This window comes from Tympanuchus pallidicinctus, unplaced genomic scaffold, assembly GCF_026119805.1.
Source record: "Tympanuchus pallidicinctus isolate F22 unplaced genomic scaffold, pur_lepc_1.0 scaffold2, whole genome shotgun sequence".
NCBI lineage: Eukaryota > Metazoa > Chordata > Aves > Galliformes > Phasianidae > Tympanuchus > Tympanuchus pallidicinctus.
Window position 1 is genome coordinate 35,572,055 of NW_026294721.1, and position 22,313 is coordinate 35,594,367.

At 40.2% G+C, this 22,313-nt stretch overlaps 1 protein-coding gene across 5 annotated transcripts in view; it reads right to left on the bottom strand.

The window, feature by feature from the left end:
• Positions 1 to 22,313, bottom strand: part of PDE5A (phosphodiesterase 5A) — a 132,413-nt gene that overhangs the window by 56,035 nt on the left and 54,065 nt on the right. For 2 of the 5 annotated variants that reach the window (XM_052681607.1, XM_052681606.1), the window contains exon 1: positions 7,239 to 7,645. The exons of 1 other annotated variant lie outside the window; for it this stretch is intronic. In XM_052681607.1, the coding sequence (XP_052537567.1) occupies positions 7,239 to 7,342 (104 nt within the window). In that variant the 5' untranslated portion in view covers positions 7,343 to 7,645. Of the gene's footprint in view, positions 1 to 6,147; positions 6,279 to 6,328; positions 6,499 to 7,238; positions 7,646 to 22,313 lie in introns of those variants that run through there. 2 more of the 5 variants (XM_052681608.1, XM_052681610.1) reach the window with 2 other exon arrangements.

A 22,313-nucleotide genomic window follows, 5' to 3' on the forward strand; every position in this document is an offset into this window, starting at 1 on the left:
GAACAAAATGTAACAGAACATTCAGCCTCTACTGCCACACTACCAACATCTGCCTCTGATGTCATAGGCCAACATCATAAAATAGGACATATTACTTTCAGAATGCCAGCTTTTAGTTATCTTAATTCCTGTGGTCTAATCCTGCAAATGTTGAAGTCAACAATATTTCACAGCAAGCTTGTCTATTTTCTCAGTGGCTTTCCTGAAAATAACCACAAGATGTCTTCAAATTTCTTTCCTATGTCTTGACATAATTTAGACACAGAAATCATTTAAAGGGTTAACAACTTGAAATCTATTCAACATTAAAAAATAATTTTGAAAACTACCACAAGTCACTTGGGAATTAAACTCGCCTTCCCATTTTCTTTCCAGTGTGTCCTGTTTCACCATCATGTTTGATGTGTTTTTGTCTCCTTTCTAGCTATGGAAAGACTTAAATAAACTGTGCAAGGCCTCATTAGATGGAAGCATTAGAAGTGACTGTGCAAAAAGGTGTTTTCCCATTTACTGAAAATGTAAATTGCCAAGGACAATAATTGTTTTTCCTCAAACCCTTTCCAGTTGTGGTTACTAAAGATGCCGTTTCTAACAGTGGTAGGCAAACAGTGTTTTTGAAGACAAAGTATAACTTGAAGTTGATGTCAATTTTTTTGGCACAACTTGTTCAAATATATAGACTTACACTTAATGTTAAACATGTAAGTGGTCGATTTCTGTTTGAATACAGATCTAAATGAAGAACTCTGTATCATGATTCAAACCACACTCATGTAAGAGAAATAACCACTTTGTGGAAAAATGAAATAGTATAAATCTTGTCTGATGCTCCTGTAATTTTTAAAGCAGGAGACAGAAGTTGATTTATTACTTCAAGCATAAGTATTAGAAATGGGAAACTCATTAACAGCCAATTCTTATATATTTTCAAGTATTTTTTTAAAGGACTGCAAGCTTAGTGTTTCACAAGAATAGCTATCTTATATATGGACTTCCTAATCACAGTATAAAGACAGAGAAAATCCTCAGAGGTTGAAGGTCAAATGCTAAAATGTGACCCTTAATTTCCCCTCCAAATGTTTACTTCTCATTCCAGGCTCAAAAATTTTAAAAATATCTATGGAGCCACTTATTTAGTTCTGGAAAGCAATAGCACAATACCAATGACGAAAAGTTAAGTTCACACCTGCCCAGCAAATTTCCATAAGTTTCCACCACTTCCCTTCGACTTAAAATCCCAAAATAGGGGTTTAAGTAAGACTTAAGTGGAGCACAGACTTTGGGCTGGCCCTCTGTTCTGGGGCGAGTTCACCATAATGCACAAATAAATGGGAAAATATATATATTTCACTAAGCAAATATATTTTGTGGCTATATTTTCAGTGCCAGACCTAATGTGAAATTACAACTTCACAAGGGCCATTTGAGAAGGGTTTCTTTTCTGGCACTTTGTAAATAGTTCCTTTTGTATTTAATGCCTTTTTTTTTTTTTTTTTAAGTAAATCATTTAAGTCAAGAAACATTCCATATAAATTTATCTATGCTTCTTGGCCAGAGAAAGACTTGTATTCTGTGATTTTATTCATTATATTTGTTCATTTAATCATGACAAAAGCAAAATGCTTCCTCTTTTCTACTAAAAATGAAAATAAGTTGTAGCATATTAATTCAAGTCTAGAATGTGCTGTCTACACTGGCTTTGCTTTTATTTTGAATCTGGATCACATATTCCCACACAATTCATCTTTAATCTAGCATTCAAATAAGCATAAATGTAGTCTTTAATATTTAAATGTGCTTCCTTTGATCTGATGACATCATAGGTGGTGTGTCATGATTTTAATACTTGTTTGTTAGCTAGCACAATTTCTATACCATACGGATAAAAGCATTTAACTACTTTGTCTCCCAGAAAGGCAACGTATACCTCAACTCAGTGTTTCTTCCTAGTTGCCATAAATTTAGACCCCATTTTCTAAATTTATCCTATTAACAGCAGTAAGAATAGAAAAGAGTTTCATATGCCCACTCGTGTTATCACAAATACTGTAAGTTATCCTGAAACAAAAGAAAGCAGAAAGATGTAAACTAAAAGTTGTTAACCACATTTTATTTCTACCTGGTCTCTAAGGCTCACCAATTGTATTTTAATTAATGTGTTGTGATTGCCTGTTTATTTATCATCTAGGGCAAAAAAATAAGTAGTAAAAGCATATTCTCCTTGCAGATGCTTCATACTATCTGCTGGTTAGTTTATCTGTGTGGGATTTGAGATTGTAGCTTTAGAGGGATTAAAGTTATAAATTGCTAGTAAGTGATTTCTAACTGTTTCTCAAATGATGTTTTCCTCAGTCTACAGAATTTGCTGCTTTAGACGTTGTTTCCAAAATACTCAGGCACAGACCTAACTTTACTTCCAAGAATAAATGCCAAAAATACTTAATCATATTTACAACTTCATTAATGTGGATAACATTCCTAATGCTTCCTGAATGCTTTTTGAGTCAGGAGGTTAAAATATTTTGAGATGATCTTAATACTTGCAGTTATCAAGAAAGGCAAAAGGATTTGAAGACTATTTATAATTGAGACAACTATGGAGATCCTTAAACTTACAAGAAAGCTTTCCAAGTTTTCATAGAAATGATTTTTTTTCTGCACATCTTTCTCAGAAAAGCTCTGTAAGCATGTAATAAAAGTAAGTGGGAGAAAATATTCTGATCCCTGTATTAACACCTCTGCTTCCTGTGGCTTTCAAGCCATGGTCCACAGAATCAGTGGGTCTGCAGTCCTCTTGTAAATGCTTCAGACCAAATTACTTAGAAAAGCAAGTCTGCTTTCAGCATACCTGAACAATTTGTATAGGATTCTGTGCCTCTACGGGAAAACTGTACAGGGTCCTTCAATCAGAGAGCTTTAGAAACCACTGCCTATTTTCCATGGTCACAGTAGGTTTAAGAATGGCTCATACTTGTATGTTCTTAGAAAAAAACTACTGACGTATGAAAGAATACTAATCCTAAGAAATAGGCCAAAACACATTTCAGTGCAGAAAATTTTATATAGCTCTATCTGTGATAATCTGAATTGTCATATAGTTGCTCTAAAAATTCATTTCTTTTCAATTAAAAAAATTAAGCAATTTACCAAAGTAATAGCATAATGACTGATAATCTTTATGAGATTAAGCATCAGATATCCAGCTCAAGAGGGAATGAGATGCCCTCTAGACAGAGCGATTAGAAGGCAAACATACCTGCCTGCCAGGCAGCATACCACAAACTGTCCACCAACTATCAAGAAGAAAAAAACCAAAACTGTACTTACTTTCGAAGTAGTAAACGTAATTGATATATTCAAATTGTGCAATCTCTGAATTCCAGCAAAGTGCAGGTTCCCAGTAGATACCACTTCTGGAAGTGCCATGCTGTTAAGGACCTTTATTTTTCCAAAAAACAACTCCACCTTAATTCATTTGTAAGTATTTTCTAACCCTGCTTAATAAGCCAAGATGTATTTATAACAAAATAACCTATTTCCAGTGAAAAGCATACTTGGTTTAATAATTTATATCCACATACCACACATTTCGGAAGCCTGATAAAAACTGTCTGGAACAATGCCTCTAACCAAGAGAAGAATTTTTACACTGGTTGTTTTGGCAGTCCGCTGTTTGGGATCGCTAAGAGAACTGAAAGAGAATCACTCTTGTATTTGTAAAAGAAGGGACAAATATAAGTCATAAATGCAGAAGTATTCCACAGAGAGATGGAATACATATCAAGTTTGAGCATGACAATGCATGGATCGTTTTTTAAGGGAATGTAAAATGATAAATCTTACGAAGATGAAAAGGGCAATGGATTCGGCCATAAAAGCCATTCAGTTTTCTGACAATAACATCTAATTATACTTAATAGCTTCCAAGTGCTACAGAGAGCTTTTAACAACAGTGTGGGGAAACACAAGGCAGTCTAAAAGTAGTTTTACTTGAAAACTTTTCTGCTTTCTAGGAAGCGAACATGTGCTATGCAATTCTAGAGCTTTGAAAGGAAAAAATAGCAAAAAAGGAAGGAATAAAATAAATTGCTTAAATGTAGTAGCACCCAGGCATTTAGGAAGTCTTGAACCCTAGGTGTGCAGTAAGACACACTCTGTCCAGCAGGTTTGCCAGCCAGAAGACTGAGTCCCTAAGTGAACCAAATTCGTGTCTGATTAAACTTCTCTGAGAGTGCTGATGGCATACTTCCCCTTTGCTGATCTGCACTTTGATCACACTGTAACACTTGGTGGATAATAGCTATTTATGTCATCTCTATATATCACTTATCTCCCTTGTGCAAAATAAAGTAATAAATAGGTGATTCTGTAGCTTCCTACTCGTGGGATCAGAGTTTGTTCACATACTGGAAGCAGGGATAAATGTAAAGCTATTAAGCTGTACCACATATTTGTGAGATTGGAACCTTGTGCTGCACAGGTGGAAGCTGATCATCATAGCTTTAGAACAGAATTTGTCAAAGCATGAATATACTGGCTTATGCAACTCCCATACTTAAAAAATAAAATCAGCAGCGTAAAGTTACTCTTTATTTTATCTGATTCAAAGCCAATTATTGTCATTAGAAAGGTCTTGTGTAATAAATGGTTGAGCTGGTGATCTGTGTACAAATACTTGAAAAACAGATACAGAAAATTTTGTCAGAAGCAATCATGCCTCACAGTGTGAAGTGGAATGCGCCTCTGTGCTCTGTGAGAGACCAAGCTAACTAACATCTAGCTCTGCTGCTTTCAGGACCTGTGAGGAATTTGCATATCATGAAGCAAAACAAAACACAAAGAGAGAAGTAAATTAAGATTGGAGAACAGTCAAATTAGGCTCAATGAACGTTTTTTGGCTTGACAGAATAAGCCACTTTACTGCTAAGTAACCAAAGCACTCACAGCACAGCCAGTTCCTGTTGTCATACAAAGATTCAACTAACACAAAGCATAACATTAAACATCAGGGTGTTTCTTTTCAAGTTCTAACACATCACAACAATATAGAATGTTAAACCTTTTTATCAAAAGAAATCAATTCTATCAGACTGCTCAGGTGTACGGGATATCAGTTAGCGAATAAAATCTGGACCACCATGCAGTTGGGTAACTCATAACTTGTCTCATCAAATCCAAACTGTTTTATGAAAGAGGTATTCCTTATTAAATATTTATAGCTTGCTACTTAGACAGTAAGTAAAAAGACAAGAAGCAAACCAAAACATTCCATGCAAAGCAACAGAGAAGACAGTTTTGAAACTAAAGCAATGTTTCCATCACAGTAAAACATCACGGAATTATCGCCAAGCAAGATCTCCAAGTCAACAGCTTTTCTGCAAAACCTTCTCTAAATGCAGAGGCATTGCTGTCACCAAGACACGCCTGAATGGTATTTTGCAAACTACTGCCTGTTTCAGACTCACACAAACACAAAGCTGTGCTTCAGCAGAAAAAAACCAAAAGGACTAACCAAACCTCTCCATGGGGAAAACAAATCTGACACAGCGGTTACTATTAATTAACATTCTTATTTGTTCAATACTACTTCCAGTTTCCAAAGGAAGTGTGACATGCTGAACTAATAAAATGCTACTTCTCAAAGCTGCTAACCTCCTATTTCCTGGGCAAACAAGCTACCCTTCGGTTCCATACCATGCACTAGTGTTCAGCAGAGCAGCAAAGTTAACTGCATCCATCAGTTACAGCTATGCACAGCCTTTTTAAAAAAATTCAATACCTTAAAGACCTTTTTAAAGGCGTTTTCATTACTTTTCTGCAAAATGAACCTAAGGAAGAAGCAGCAGCAGAAAAAAGGGACTGTGTGACAGATGGTCACCAGAAAGCAGGCGACCCCTGAAGCTTTCTAGCTTGCTGTGAGTCAATTATTAATGGGGATTTCTCTTCTTACCGCCCCATCCCATGCAGAGAGGAGCGGCAGCAAAGCCTTCCTCAGAACGCATCCATCCCCGCTAAGTGACTTGCGAAAGAAGCAAATCGGCAGCGGTGAGCAGATGGTGCAAAGCTCAGGAACAGGAGAGGAGACGAGAGGAGAAGTAAGCCCGCGGAGATGGCGTGTCCGAGGCACAGAGCGCAGGACTTACTGACCCGAGCTCTCCACTGGGATGTACCGTGGGAGCTGCAGATCGCCTGTGCTCTGCATCCCCACCGCTTTGTTTATCGGAAAATATTCAAAATGGAAACCTGACTCCACTTCTAAAAATAGCTGAATTTACTGAGTTTCAACTTGAAGTCCCACTGCTGAAGTGTGACAACGGTACGTAAATACCTCGTCTTATCTCCAAAAGGCAGCATGTCAAGCCACTGGGGGAAAGCCTAGACGAGCTCTTCGGGTCTTTACATTAGCTCTTCGCAAAAATAAAGCAAAACCCGATAAAAATAAAGAGGACAGAGCAGGGCACGGAAGAGCAACCACCGCGAGCGCTCAGCCGCGGGGAACTCGCCGTTCTGCCCGCCCCGGGCCGCAGCCCCGCTCCGCTCTGCCCCCTGCCGGGCTGCGCGGCGCCGCTCCCTCCCCCGCTCCGCCGGCCGCCCCGGCCCGGCCGGACTCGGCGCTGCGGGGCCGCGGAACCCGCCGCAGGAGCCTCGGATGCCCGTCCGCGGCTCTCGGCTCCCGCGCCGCTTAGCCCCGCGCTCTCCGTCGGGACGTCAGAAAAACTGAGGAGCTCGCGGGTCGAGCAGCACTTTGTTTTGGGAGGACCGAGTCGTGGCACGCCCTCCCCCCACCCGCTCCGAGAAGACGTTATTGTGAGGTTCCCGCGTATTTCTGTCCAATTCGCAGGGCAAGGAGAAGTGTATCGCCCGCCGCTCTCGAGAAGTTGAGCGAACCCGTTTGGGAACAGCCCCAGCAACGCGCGTCTAAAGCGGGGCTGCGGGCAGAGCCCGGCGCTGGGACAGCTCCTTGTGCCGGAGGGCACCGCCGCTCCGCACGGCCCCGTACGGCCGTAGGCGGCCGGGAGAGCGGGAGGAACCGGAGCCGGAGCCGGGCAGCGCCCGCCCGGGAACGGCGGTGGCAGAGAGACGGAGCCGCTCCTGCCTGGCTTCAGCTTGGGCTCCTTCGAGGGTGGGGGTGGGGGAACGGCTTTTTCGTTTTCTTCGGAAGCAGAGAAGGGAAACCGAACAGCGACCTTTTGCCGGCAGGGAAGGATCTGTCCCTCTCCGCCGCCTCCCAGCCTTACCTTGTGGCTTTCCTGACAAAGTAGGAGTGGGTGAAGTCGCAGTGATCGTCCAGCCACGCTTCCACCGCTTCCTGCTCAGGCGAGGGGTGGCAGCTGCGCTCCATGCTCCGCTCCGCGGCCGCTCTGCCTCCTCTCCCGGCCGCCGCCGCCGCCGCCGCTTCCCCTGTGAGCGGGGCCGGGGGCGAGGGGCTCCCCACCCTTCCTCCCTTCCTTTCCCTGCCGCCGGGGCTCCCGGCCTGCCGGAGCCGGTTCCCAGGTGCTCGCCCGGCTCGGGCGGCAGGAAGCCCGCGTTCGGCCCCGGCCCCTCCGCCGCACCTCAGCGCATCCCCGGCCGTGGCAGGCAGCCGGCTCCACCTCCCGCAGCGCCCCGGGGGGCTGCCGCGCCCCCGCCCCGCCCGGCTCTGCTCGGAACGGCCGCAGAGCACCGGCGGCAGCCCCCCGGCTCGGGCTGGCGATGCCCGGCGCTGGGGAGGGCGAAGGAGGCGTTTGTGCGCGCCGGGAGTGCTGCGGGACGGATGGGCCGGGCGGTCCGGGCGGGCAAGGGAAAAGCGCAAAGAGATGTAAAAGTAAGTCGTTCTCTGTGAGTCTGGCAAAGGAACCCCCCTTCAGTTTTTCTCCTTTCAAGATATGGCCTGCTTAAGCCTGCTTGAAAAAGTGGGAAAATAGAAGCCGCCTCGCAGTGTTTCACGGTTGGGTGTCAGCGTGAATACGAGTAGGACAGCCCTGGCTTTTCGATCTTTCATCCTAAAACCCTACAGTGAGGCTTTTAAATCCGTTTGAGACCTTGAATGAACACAGCCTAGCTCTGAAGGTGCTCCAGACTCACGACTGCTTTTTTTTTTTTTTTTTTTTTTTTTTCTCTACTATTGGAAAGCAGCATTGAAAACCTGGGTTAATGCCAAGCATCACTTCTATGTCTCATAGTTCCACTCTGTGCTAAACATGTGCACACATAGTAATTTGCCAACTGCATTCACAAAAGAGTGTACGCAAAATAGAATGCACATATATTGTTTCCTGTGTCATCTACGTACATAAAGTGTCTCTGAAAGCAAGACATCAATAATGAATAGCGGCATGTTTCTGTGGAAAAGAATCTTTGGGGTCTTTAAAATGATTGTCTGATACAATAAACAGAGCCCCACACACCTCCACAATACTCTGCAGTGCTTCAAGAGCCTTGCCTCCAGCTCCTGGCAGAAGTGGAATTCTGCAGTGTGAGCAGAGGCTGCAGCAGGAACTTCACAGCAAAGCGACTGAGAACCTGTCTGTGAGCTTGGGGCAAACTGTTTTCTTCTTTGTCTTTGTGTAACATCTGTCTTCTGGCTGTAATTTGTGTAATATGAGGCACACTGAAATGGAAAGTTTACATCAACCTTATATCCTTATAATTCAACTTGGAAAACAAATCTCAGAAGCGCACATGGTGACCAAAGTGTGAAGATAAAGTATAAACTGGTTAAGACATGCTGCAAAAGTCAAGCCACTGTTCAAAGCAAAGAGGAATCTTTCAACGGGGAAATTCAGAATGCAGTAAACCACAGAAGCAGACAACATGGCAATAAAGGAGCGTGATGTTTAGTGTCAAAACATGAAAAGTATGATCTGTTAAAAAAAAAATAAATTTGTCATGTAACTCATAGATTATGTATTTAACTGTTTCATCCAGAAAAGGGGCTTGAGGATACATTAGACATGGCAATATATTTTTTTCTGAGCTGGGCAAAGCTTTCAGAGAACAACATTATGTTAGAATGCTTAAGAAATACAAGAGAAATATAAAATATACAGTTATCAAATACAGATTTCATAAATATCAGAAAGCTTTTCCCTGAATGATCTCGTATAGGATACTGATCACAGTCCTGCACATCCTGTCCCCAAAAACTATTGCAGAATTATCACAGTTGATCTAGAGGGGAAATCCAGAACTGATGGAAATCTCTTTTCTATAAAGAGAAAAAAAGAGATTTTTTGTGAAAGGATGAATGCAAATATATAATTTCATTCCTGGTATTTAAAATACAATAGGATTTGCTCTGTGTCTCACTGGAGAATAACAAGATAATAGTCAACAAAATTATGTCGGCTGCAATATGTACCATCTCATTTTATATAATTACAGGTAAATATGCATTTATACTGTAGCAAGATTCAGTAAACACCAGACAAGAATAAATAAGCATTGTGCTGAGCTCTGTAAACAGTAGTGTTAAAGTCTAGGCTTAATAATGATAATCGTAGAACGGGTTGGTTGAAAGGCACCTTAAAGGTCACCTAGTTCCAACAATAATATTAAAGTCCAGGCTTGCTGAGAAGTGAGAGTACAGCATCCCTGCTCATGCCGCGAGGTACTGGGACCCTGGGCAAAGCTTCTTGGAATGTGGACAGCTGCCCAGAATGGGAGAATGTGCATTTGACTTTGTACCAAAGGAGGGGAAGTTGGGCAGGGCTGCAGTGCACTTTGCTCCAGGCTGACAGCCACTCAGTTAGCCATCCTACAGATATGAATCAGTGAAGCTAATGCATCCTGTGAATTCAGTGGTAAAACATCAGTTCAAATACTGCTACCCAAGCAAAGAATTGTGTAGTCTCTCCCAAAATAAATCATAAAACTGGAGATGTTGGGGGAAAATTGGTACTTTCTCCATATCCAGTGGATTTCCATGAATAAAAATGAACATGCTGTTTTCATTTTTAAGATGACAGGAGGGGGGTGAAGGCCAAGCATAACAGGGAAGTGAATGTTAAAGGTGGAAAAAGTCTTTCATAGTTTTGGCTTCTGAAGTCCTATGAAAAAGCTCCGTGCATCTTAACTCACACCCAGCTTTCCAGTTTGCTTCCAGAATTTGGATGACAGAAGTATAGCAGCTGTAATGTTGAAAAGGGTCTGTGGTAATGACAAGTATGTTCGTTTCAAGTTCAAAAGTTACTTGTAGCAAAGCAGGGTGCTTGAGAGCTTCATACAGAAACCAGAATGCTTGTCCTGTGGAGGACCATTCTGCAGTGGAAGTGGTTGAAAGAAAAGTTTTTAAGGTGAAATTTTTGTATACTTTGCAAATACTGTAACATAAGTAGATGAGAAAGGTATTTTGTGCGGGCTTGTTTGTTTGTTTGTTTGTTTGTTATTTGCAAGGCACTTGAATCAGAGATGCTGCTAACTCATGGTCAGATGTAAGAATATGACTATAGAACAAATGCATAATCAGAGAAATATTTATGTGATGTTTATGCTCAAAGTACCCTTTATTTATTTAAACTTCCTAGCAGCTCATTTATTTCTATAACATTCCCGTTCAAAAGGGAAGAAAATAAGGTTTCAAATGTCACCACAGTTGACTTATTTGTCTGACTTACTCATTAGATGAATTGGAGCAGCATTTAGCATTGCTAAGAAGTGGGAATTGGCTGTCTTTCTGTCTTTCTACCATCCCTTAAATCTGGAAAACAGTTGATCCATTTTGGCTCCTAAAACAAATTTAGGACTGTATCGTATTGCCAATGAAACCATAATACGATAAGGCAGAGGAAACTATTCTGCTTCCTTTTTAGCCAGCACTTTTACACACATGCAAATATGTACACAGTGGAAGAACTTTAGTATTAGTAAAGCAAGTATCCATTTCCCTGCCACTATTTAAGATGTACAAAGGATGAAATAGCAACCGAAATGCAGAGCTGCTCATTCATTGCATAATCTGCCTTCTCCTCTGGGATAACATTACATATGTCCTACAGGAAGCCATGTAAAATAGTAGCTTCCTCCTGTTTTGATTCGAATGTCATCAAGCATTTGCATCAGTCAAAGTACCATGCAAAATTATTATTAACCCCTGGAAGGCAGCAGTTTCTCTAAGTAGTTTGTAGCACACAGAAATTTGTCTGGAAAATACTGTCTAACTTTATCTCCTGAAAAAATGTAATTCCGAATTTGTGTTTTAACATATTAGCATTTAAAATCTCAGGATAAAGAAACTGTTTAAAGACTGCTGCTGATTTTTTCTCTTTTTCTCGGCCTTCTCTGGCTTAAGATAAGTAGTGCTAGTTATTTCAGTTCTTCCTTGAATGTCATGTTTTCTAGCCCTCTGATCATTCTTTCTCAATGTGGGCTCTTCCCACATGGTCTCTGCCACTCCTGTGGTGTCTTATTGAGTTAGGATCAAGTAATCTAGTTGAACACATATCAGTAACAAATAAAGTGGAAGAGATATTCTGTTTACCCTTGTATGGGAACTGCTGAATCATGGCCTGAACCTCTGATTGATCACCTGAGGCAAGCAGTGAGTCAGCCATGGGAGCACAGGTGAAGGTAATTCACCTGTGCTGCTGGAAGGGGTGGAGCCTGGCTGCACCTCTCCTAGACCTAGATGAGTGTGAAGAAGAGAAAGACCTGGGGGTGTTGGTTGTTGCTCGGTTAACATGAGCCGACAGTGTGCCCAGGTGGCCAAGAGGGCCACCAGCCTCCTGGCTTGCATTAGAAATAGTGTGGCCAGCAGGAGCAGGGGGGTGATCATCCCCCTCTACTCAGCACTGGTGAGGCTGTACCTCAAGTACTGTGTTCAGTTTTGGGCTCCTCACTACAGGAAAGATGTTGAGGTCCTGGAGTGTGTCCAGAGAAGGGCAAAGAAACTGGTGAGAGGTCTGGAGCACAAACCTTATGAGGAGCAGCTGAGGGAGCTGGGATTGTTCAGTGTGGAGAAGAGGAGGCTCAGGGGAGACCTCATTGCACTCTACAACTTCCTAAAGGGAGGTTGGGGTGAAGAGGGGTTTGGCCTCTTCTCCCAGGCAATGAGCAGGACATGGGGAAATGGCCGTGTATGGGAACTACTGAGTCATGGCCTGAACCTCTGATTGATCACCTGAGGCGAGCCATGAGCCAGCTAGAGGAGCACAGGTGAAGGCAATTCACCTGTGCTGCCGGAAGGGGTGGAGCCAGGCTATTTAAGAGCTGGCTACCAGAGGGGAAGGATCTCTTCTGGAGATCACCTCTTCTGGTGTTTTGTGGTGAGCCCAGCTGAAGGGTAAGCCATCCATTTTATGCTCTTTTGTTATCATTGTCCACTTTGCCTAACTCTCTTGATTATATTGTGATTGTAACATCTTGATATCCGTTGATTATACAGGCTGCAAGTTGTACCAGAGGAGGTTTAGTTGGACATAAGGAAGAACTTTTTTTCTCAAAGTGGTCAGGCACAGGAATGGCTGCCCAGGGAGGTGGTGGAGTTGCCGTCCCTGGCTGTGTTCAAGGGGCAACTGGGTGGCGTGCTGCGTGATATGGTTTAGTGTTTGTGGTGGCAATGATGATGAGGAGATGGTTGGACTAGATGATCTTATAGGTTGTTTCCAACCTTGTGACTCTATGACCATTTGAGAGCTGACTACCGGTGGGAAAGAATCTCTTCTGGAGATCCCTCCTCTGGAGTTTTGTGGTGAGCCCAAGACACAGGTAAGCTTTCTATCTATTCCCTTTTTTTTTATTATAATCTGCTTTGCCAAACTCTCTTGTTTGTTTCGTAATTATAACATCTTTATATTCATTGGCTATACAGCCCTGCAGGCTCATACAGTCCCCTATGGATATGTGACCTTGGCAACAGCCTGATCATGGTGACCTACTGTATTCTCTATTCCCTTTTCTTAATGACTTGCTATGTAGGCAGGTATTCCCTGTGCAGCTGCTTCCTTTTGCCTAAGAGTACTTCCTTCTCTTTAGACTTGTGAATTTCATCTTTTGGTAACTACCCATTTCTGCATTCTATCATTATTTTGAATCCTATATCTGCTCTCCAGTGTATTCTTGGCCTTGCCAAACTAAGTGCAGATTTGCTGAAGGACATGTATCTAGGCAATGACTGGGATGGCTAAATTGTGAAGGGGATTCTCAGCATTATTTCTGGTTCATTTAACCAGAGTTTCTGTTCCTTACGTGTCAGAGCCACATCTTCATTGAATGTACTGACATAGTCCTAATCAAAGTAGGGAGGCTATGCAATGGTTATACTGTGGAATAAAAGCAAGCACAATGCATTGATTGGTTAAAGTGGGGAGGCTACAACAATCTGTGGATGTGTGCTCATATAGTCGATTTCCAGTTACATTCAGCAGATGCTTCTAGGCTTCTGATGTGTTTGAAATTGAAACTTTAATAATCCCTTTTTTTTTTTTTATGTATGCATTCAGTTCAAAGTTTAAATAGGAAGCATTAAGAAAGCAGGAAATTGTGTAAACCAGATTTGAGGCCCTTCTCAGTGTATAAGGAACAGTTTTTCTATTTTCTTTTTTTTAATTGATGTGATACATTGTTAATTTCGAGCCAAGTTTTTAGCATCTACTGGCTAGCTGGTTATTTTCAATAAGTGTTCTTTTTGGCATTTTTGTTAGTATCTGTGATTTTTGAATTTAAATATTAGTTTTGTACATAGCCTTAGAAATTATTATGAAGGTAAATTATAAGGGGCTTTTTTGTTTTGTTTTTTTTTGTTTGTTTTTTTCCTTCTGGGAGAAGGTGACATCAGCATGAAAAAGAAAGGAAAAAAAGTGATGGACTAAATAAAGCAAAGATTAATTGGATGTTTCTTGAATATGTATCCTTTCAATTGGGGCCATGCTGCTTTAGGATTATATGGGTTGCTTAAGTTTGTGTAAGGAGGAAAATCAAAGCAGTGGAATGCTTTAAACCGATGTCGGTGGATCCAGAGTTGAATTTTGTTTGCAGCTTCCATCTCTCTATATTCTCAGTTGACAATTATAAAGAATTGGCCAAGTGTATGACTAAAGGCATTTTCCCCACCCGTATGAAATGCCATGCTATTTCTCTCTTTCATGTTTTCTAAACATAATACTACTTCACTCAAGGCTTTGCAGCAGATAAACTCTGTATCTGCATAAGAAAGCAGGATAGTTATCAATCTGTTGAGGATCTGATCAACCCTGGCACAGTTTGTACAGCTAGGTGTTTTCTGCTGTGAATATTTGTGTAGCATAGCATGATTGAATTGGAACATAGGGGAATAATCTCAAAGAAAGCAAGAAGTACCTCCAATGTAGTGTTAAATGTGTAGATCTGACAGTGATCTCAAGTTTTCCTCATGATAGGTCACAGAATCTCACAATTTGGCATTAATGCAAGATTTTAGGAAGTCTGTTTTTATACAGGGTCTTGAATCCAGCACATCCCCAAATACATTGTTAACACAGTTAATTTTCCTTGCCAATTGATATTTCTGTCATTTTGCATTGCATTTGTCTTCAGTATCATGTACTGATCCTACTGTTTTGTGTGCTGTTTTCTTCCAGTAGATTAGAAAGTCATCTGCTGTACCATTTATACATTCACAGACCATAATTCTCTGTTAAGCTTCTCACAAAGAGTTTCTATGCTCTCCCTGTCTGCACACAATATTAGCAGAGTTTAGTTCAGCACAAGTCCTTGCTTTTCTGGTTATGTTGTCTTTGGCATATTTTTAAAGTAATGATCTCTCTGAAATCGTAGGCAGGTCTAATAGCACCAGCAACTCCTACCAGCCATTGCCTATCATATCCAATAAGAGTAACTTAAGAGTAACAATAAGAGTAACCCTTTGCCTACACTTTGCTTTGTGAATGCGTGTCTACTTGGGTCTGCTATTAGTGTTTATTTCTTTTCAGAGTCCCTGCTCTTCAAAATACCTTCTTCCTACTTGGATATGAGAATTCGGTTCCTTGTAGTTTGATTAACAGCTTTGTCTCCTGTGTGTTAAAATATAGTCCAGACTAAGTGAATTTATTTAGACTATATTAAACTCCTGCCCTTCCCATTTTTTATCACTCTATAACTTTTTGTCATTTGCTACTTTTTCCAGCAATACTTTTCTATTTTTACTTAGATCACTTAGTATGGTTTGGCTTCACTTAGTATGGACCACACTGATGGTATACATCATTTTGTTTTGGTTTTTGTTTTGCTTTTTTTTTTTCTTACCAGATTTTTTTGTAGAGTTGTCAGCTAAAGTCCTGCAGAAATCTGCAGATGTTTATCAAATATACAATCTCATGGGAAAAGAGGAAGGGTTTCCTTCTGACAAAATCTATTTTCTCTCTAACTATGCTGACTGGCGTTAATTGTACTATCATCCTTTAATTGTACACTGATTGTTTCCTGTACCAGTCTTTCCATCAGTTTTCCTGACATTGATGTCAGACAAAATGATCTACAATTTCCTTATTAAATAATGGAACAATGCTTGCTTCTCTTCTGTCTTTGGGAACTCGCCTGGAATTTCAAGACATGTTTTTCGTCGTAAGTTTTATCTTACTGAGGTTTTAGGCCTGTTAAACAGGTACAATTTTAATTCCTAGTATTTTGGAATTTTATTAATGAACATCTGAATTTCTGCATCAATAGATCATGTGAAGAATATTTTACTGACACAGAGCTGATCAGCCTTTCTACTTATTACTCTCAATATGAGATCTTCATAGTCCAGAATGTACAGAGTAAAAAAAGGCAGCAATACAAACACCTTCATGGCTTTATCCTCCCATTAAGAGGGAAAATGCAGTTAGTCAGAAATTGTGAAGTATCTGGTATATCCTATGGTGCCCATAAAATCTATATCCCAATGAAATTTCAGTACAAATAGGAATAAGTAATAAATCTGGCTAGTGCCAAAGTTTTAAAGCATGTGATGAATCTAAAATTCTTTCAATTACATTATTTATTTAGAGTAAGAGCAGACTTGATCTAGTCCAGATCCCAAAGCAATTAACTGTTTAACATTTCCTAGTGATCTATGTGGAGGAGATTTTTGAAAGATGAGGTGTTCCTTTGACCAAACTTTACTTAACTGAATAAATTAACTCTTTTTAGCCCACTGAGTAAACATACTATGAGTAGAACAGTGGTCTGATTTAGTGATGAGAACAAACTTCTTTGGTATTCTGTATGCATCATTGATTCTAGAAAAATATTTATGAATAGGAGTCATTGCTACACTTTCTAAAGAACACAATTGAAGTAAAACTTCTTTGTACTGGAAGCTGTACAACAAATATATCTTTTGCTTGGGTGGGTACATCATCAAATAGTCACTTTTTTTAATGGAAGGGTGAGGGGAATAGAAGTTTGGACCCAGTCAGGTATTGAGCCTACAAGTAAGTGCAGTATATATCACTGCAGAATTATGCAGTGGGCATAAAAATTGTTTTTAGGGCATTTTAGGAATGTGTAGACAAATTCTGGTAATTAAATAGTGTTAATCTGTGGTTGTGGAAGTTCAGCAAAAGTTAAACAGTAAACAAGATGAATTAAAAGATTACTTACACAGAACATCAAAATTATAACCTAAAGGTACAACCACAAAGCATTCACTGTTCTGAACAAGTGAGGGAACGTGTAAGGGAGAAGGTTTTTTTTTTTTTTTTCTTGGATGGATATGGCGTAGTAGGGATCCTTATATTTTTCTGCTTCAGCTTTCATGCCTATCCCTGAAGGCATCTGTGTAGACATTTGTTCAGCCAAAGGAATTTGAATGAATCTGTTCAAATGTACCATTGCTAAATTTAAATCACCTGCTGTCTGATAAAGAGATGTTCCCCCAGTGGCTGCTCATGCTGCTTTTTTTTTTTTTTTTTTTTTTTTTAAAGCTATGGCTGTCAGGAGTATCTGGAACCTTCAAAACCATTTAATGCCAAGTTACTGGTTTCTGTATAGTAAGTAGAAGAAAACAATTGTAGATCAAGACAGTAACATAGATTTTCAGATTTTCCCTTTGAATACCTTGGGGTCATCACCACCATCCCCTTCCTGAAGAAATGATTATTTCTCAGGAAAACAGCAAGTGATCTAAGAGCAACAGGGTCCACATTGTCATGGCTACACACCTTCTCATGCGTGATGCAGTTTCTCCAATTGCAGCTTTACATTTCATCACCATCAGATTGCACGCTGTTTCTGAGACAGAGGCTGTCTCTAGCCTCGTGGTTCTGCAGCATTTAGAATAACCATTCCTTCATGTGTTGCTGTAAAAACAACACAAATGACTGAATAAAATCTTTTTGTTGTTGTTGTTGGAACCGAAATACAATTTGCATCTCTTGAAAGCTTTTCTATTAGTGTCCTCCCATTACATCCATGAAGACAGACAGTTGTCACTACTCATGTACTACAGATTACTATGACTTAGTGGAAAGATTATGTGATTTGACTTAGAGTACAGAGGAAATCTTTGTCGTATCTAAAATCATGTAGAATGAGTCACTTTCTTTTAGTATGGTGTTTATCCTTCTAGACCACTGGGGAGCTGATTTTTAATCTCATCCTTACAGCCAAGGGTTACCTGGCTGCCTCCGAGAGCCTCTGTCACCTCCTATGAGCAGGGAAGAACCACATCGACAGTGTCCTTTGGGAGAAGTGGCAGACTTGACTTTGACTCACTTCAAAAATTTAAAACAGCCTGCATTTGCTTTGGTAGCATATGCAGATGTGAACTGTGGCATTCATCTCTGGAAGACAAGTAAGTCTCTTTTCCAATAGAGGAGGTCCCTTTGGGGCCTCCTTTGGGCCTTTGGTGTGGATTTTAGACAAGGGAATCGGATTGTATGAGCCAGAAAAAAGCTAGGAATATGGAGACAGTAATACAGAAATAAGCACACAATTCTGCTGAGTTGCTTGTTCCAGGCAGGAACGTTAAGGAGGCTCATCATGATCTGAAACCTTCTGCCAGCTGCATGCAAGCCATAGGCTGTGCCTGACTAGCCTTCTGTCTGCCTGCACAGTCTGGTCTCTTTTCAGAGACCTGGAGGGAAGAAAAAAAAAAAAAACATTTAATTTTTATTTGCACTGATTTAATTTATTTTGGGTTTATTCATTTCCCAAGTAAAATGGTTATGTGGAAGCAGAAGTTCCTGTGGTGTTCTCACTGCGCCAGTCACCTCAAAGAGCTGAAATGCAGCGCAGCCCATGACAGCCTGGGAGGAAAGGCTGCAGCCCTGCCCCGTCACCTCACCCTGCAATGAACACATTTTTCACCTTTCCACTGTGCTTTTTTTCTCCTTTTTATGGGAGGCCAGAGAACAGAGGTGCAAGATGGAATGAAAGATAGAATGTGTGTGCGGTAGGTATGTGGTCTGTATCTGTCATGTTCTTCTTTATTAATCATCTAGAAGAATGCTTTCTGTGTGTTGACAGCTGACTTTACAGGTCTCATAAGGAAACAGCTCTGCTGATTAGATTAATATTGACAGGAGCGAGGTCTGTATTTACGGGGAAAAAAAACTACAGTAGGCCCGAAGGAACTATATCTCTTCCTCTGGTCTTTAATTTCCTGAAGTCCCGGGATAAGTCAAAAGTTTGCCACTGCGTGTTTTTGTTTTTTTTTTTTTCCGGTATAATGGGAATTAAATGTTATTAATAAATGAGCAGAACACTTCTTTTGGTCGATTTGTCTTCCATCAATTTGCTATTTAAATGTCTTTTAGAAATTAATTAATTTTTCCTCCTATCATTTCTGTCTTGAGCAAGATCTTTTTGTTAGTTTGTAGGACGTAGATCACTGCTATTCCCTTTACTTCATGTCTGACTTAAATTTTCTGATCTCAGTCTGTCTGTGAATAAAAATACCTTCCTATTTTTCTACCTAAAAGCAGTTTTGGTGAGATAAGAGAATTCAGAGTTATGTGAAAGGAGGAAAAAAAAAAAAAAAAAAACCACCACAAATCAGTTTTCCTGATTATTTGGAATTTTATTGAGGTTGAAAGATGTTCATTTTATATGGACTGATTCTCTGTTTAACTGTCACCTGCAGTTTAATATTACTCTAAGGTAAAACAAATTTAATCGCTGCTATAATCTTGTATCTCTATTGATTGCTACAGTTCAAGCGATTTAGAATGGAAAATGTGTGAACACTATCTATAAATATATATATGCATATATAAATGTCGACAAACAAACAAACCAGGAATTGGAATCCTATAATGCCTATTGCTCCTTTTCAGGGGAGAAAAATAAGAAATTAAAGTTGATCTTAAACTATTCAGTAAAGTACAAAGCAAAGGCTACAATGCCCCCAAGTGCTCTTCAGCCATAAAAGCTTTGTAGACTGTAGATTTTAAAGACAGATACAATCCCACTGAGCATTGATCTGAAACATGCGTAGTACTATTTTTTCACTTAAGGCTCCTTACTTACTGTGCTCGTCCCTGAAGGATTATGCTGCTGCTTATTCAAAGTGGCTTGGAGCATTAAGAAAGCTGAGTGTGAAACAAATGCCCTCATTCAAAAGTAGAGTTTCTTTCCTTTTTTTTTTTTTTTTTGTTTTCATTACAGTGTTTCTGAAGCTCATGAACAGTAATATTAAATTATTTCTGAAATTCATGCTACAATTGAATAAAGAAAATAGTTTATCAGTTTGTGACACAGAAGTGTCTGTCTTTAACTTCACAATCCTTCACATCCACCAGCACCCGACAAAGCTGATGGAAGGATAAATGTTCATGTGTTCAAGTGTGCAATTGAAGAGATGTGCTGTTAATGTCTCAGGAGGCAACAGCACTTGCACAGTAGAGAGCCTCACAAAGTGCCCATGTTGGAGCTTCACCTGGAGGTCTGTACCATCTCAGACAATATTTGTACAGCAAGGGCTCTCCTGTGCAGGCTTTTTGCTGTCTGGAACATTAGCATAATTCAGTTTTAAATCACTTGGTCACAAAAACAAAACAACAACAAAAAAAAACCAACAAAAAGGAAACAACTGTGTTTGTTCTGATGCTCTCAGAAGAAACTATGCTCCCACTTTAGACTGGAATCTACCTGTTCTCTTGCTTCTTTGCTCATCTATGCTTGAGTGTAAACATTTCTTCCCCACTACTTCAAAAACAGTAACAGATATTTAACTTCTGTTCTCCTTCCCATTTTTAGCTTTTTTCATGGAAGAAATCGAAGAAGTGCACCTCTGTCTATTGCCTTTCCAACTTACAGATCAAGACTAAGAATACTGTAGTGTCTCTGGTGGTTTTTATAGCATTTTGTTTGTGTTCTTATTATTGCTTGAAAATATCTTAAGCTCCAGTGCAAAAGTACAATATCTTCTCTTACTCAAGTCTCCCTCAGAAAGCACTTATTCCCTAGCATTTAGAAATACAAGTTAATAGCAATAGTGAGCCATCACTGTCTGAACATGCACGCTAGTGGTTCTGTTTTATTGCTGTCGTTTTGATCTCACTTGTATACTGCTCATAGAGCTGTGCTTCTTTGTAAAGGTCCTTGGGATATGGACTGAGCCTTTGTGTTTTGTACATAGTGTTGTTTCTGTTCTCTGTCTGAATGTCTTGACCTTTAAAAAGCAACTCTGAGCCTGCCAAAATGTGTTTTATTTAATCAAGAATCTAATTCAGAGATAGCAAATCTCTTACAGGCCTGAAATTCACTCTGTGTACTGTTAATGCCAACCCAATTTTGTCCACGCAAATGCTTATTAAGCTCAAGCGAAAAGAGCTGTAAACACAGATAAAACTGCCTTGAAAGCGATGAGAAAAGCTTTTCTTAATATTTACTTTATTTCCCACTGACAAAAAGGGTAACTAGAGTTCAGGTTAATCTGGTTTTTTTTCTTCCAGAAATGAGAAAAAAATATAACTGATATTTTATTAGTGCAAATTTATCGTCAAGCTGAGCACAAACAATGGAGAGAAATAATGTAAAGAAAGCCATTAAAGGTAAAAACATTTGTTTAATTAACAGCAATGTTCCCTCCAGTACAGAACATTACTGACCACTAGAAAGCTGATTGATACACTGCAAGCTTTGTTGATTTCCACTGACTACGAAGTGGAATAGGAACTTTCTACATAAACCCTGGGGTGTGACTACAGGGATGCAGCTGCATGATCAGAGCTGTCTGACCCTGGCACTGCATCAGACTTCCAACTCATTGTCTAAAGAAATCATTAAAAAATTGGTGCTGGGAGAAGTGCTTACTGTTTTATTAATGTTCATCAGATTAAAGAAGTAAAATAACTGAAGCAGTGTGAGCAGTACATAAAAGCAGAGGAAGTTTGAAGTGCACCACGGCCTCTCTGAGAAAGCCTCTCATTGATCTCCCTTGCTGCTCACCCTGTCAAACGGCTGGCATGGCATGTGCTCTGCAGACAGGCAAGCAGCAGCATTCAGACAGCTGTGCTATGTGGAGCACAGATGCTTTCACTTGCATTTGGTAGTTTCTAGCAGCAGAATTATTCACAGATGTTAGCCACACAGATGATACAGAAATTCATTGAAAAGGGATATGGAATTAATACCTGGACTTTTCTTGATGTTCTTACTGTTATCAGACTCTAAGGTCCATCTTGATGGATCCAAAAGGAAATTATTTACATATGTTGAATTGAAATTCCTTCTCAAAGTTATTTTTACCAGAAATTAAGGAAAGAACTCTTTCCTACTTTTATGCATAATGGCTTTGGAGTGTTTGTGGAAGGTAGTGCTCTGTCACTGGGAGGTCTGCATTCACAGAGCATGCTGCATGTCTTGCTCTTCAGAGAGCACTGTTAGTGTGAGCAAACAACATCATAGACTTCTGTGTCCAAGAAGTCTTTCAGTCTGTTCACGTTGCTGGTTCCCTTAGGACGCTACACTTTTGCCAATAATGAAAGTAGTAAGAAAGAAAGTAGTAGTTAACATAAACTTTTGCCAATAAAGAAAGTAGTAGTTAACATAATTTCTTATGTTAACACAGTCTACTGGAAAGCGATTGGAAAAAGAAATCTCACTTACTGTACACTGTTAAACAGCCTCCACATGAATGGTGGGCTTTGTTCCTGCTATCTAGAAAGTTTCCTTGAAAGAAAAATGCTTGAGGTTGCACTTTGAACTCTACTTGTGTACTCTCCTAATATCTGTGACTTAATTTGTGAATGATGCTTGGGTGTTTTGCAGCATCTGATTCTTTCATACGTTGCTGCTGCTGGCCACAGCAAACTGGGGCGTGAGGCTGGAATAGCATTCTTCAGGTCTAAGTACCGTGCATTTACTGTAATTGACTATGCCTCCATATTAAGTATTTTTCCCTTTAGAGCAGTTGCACAGGACTACATGCC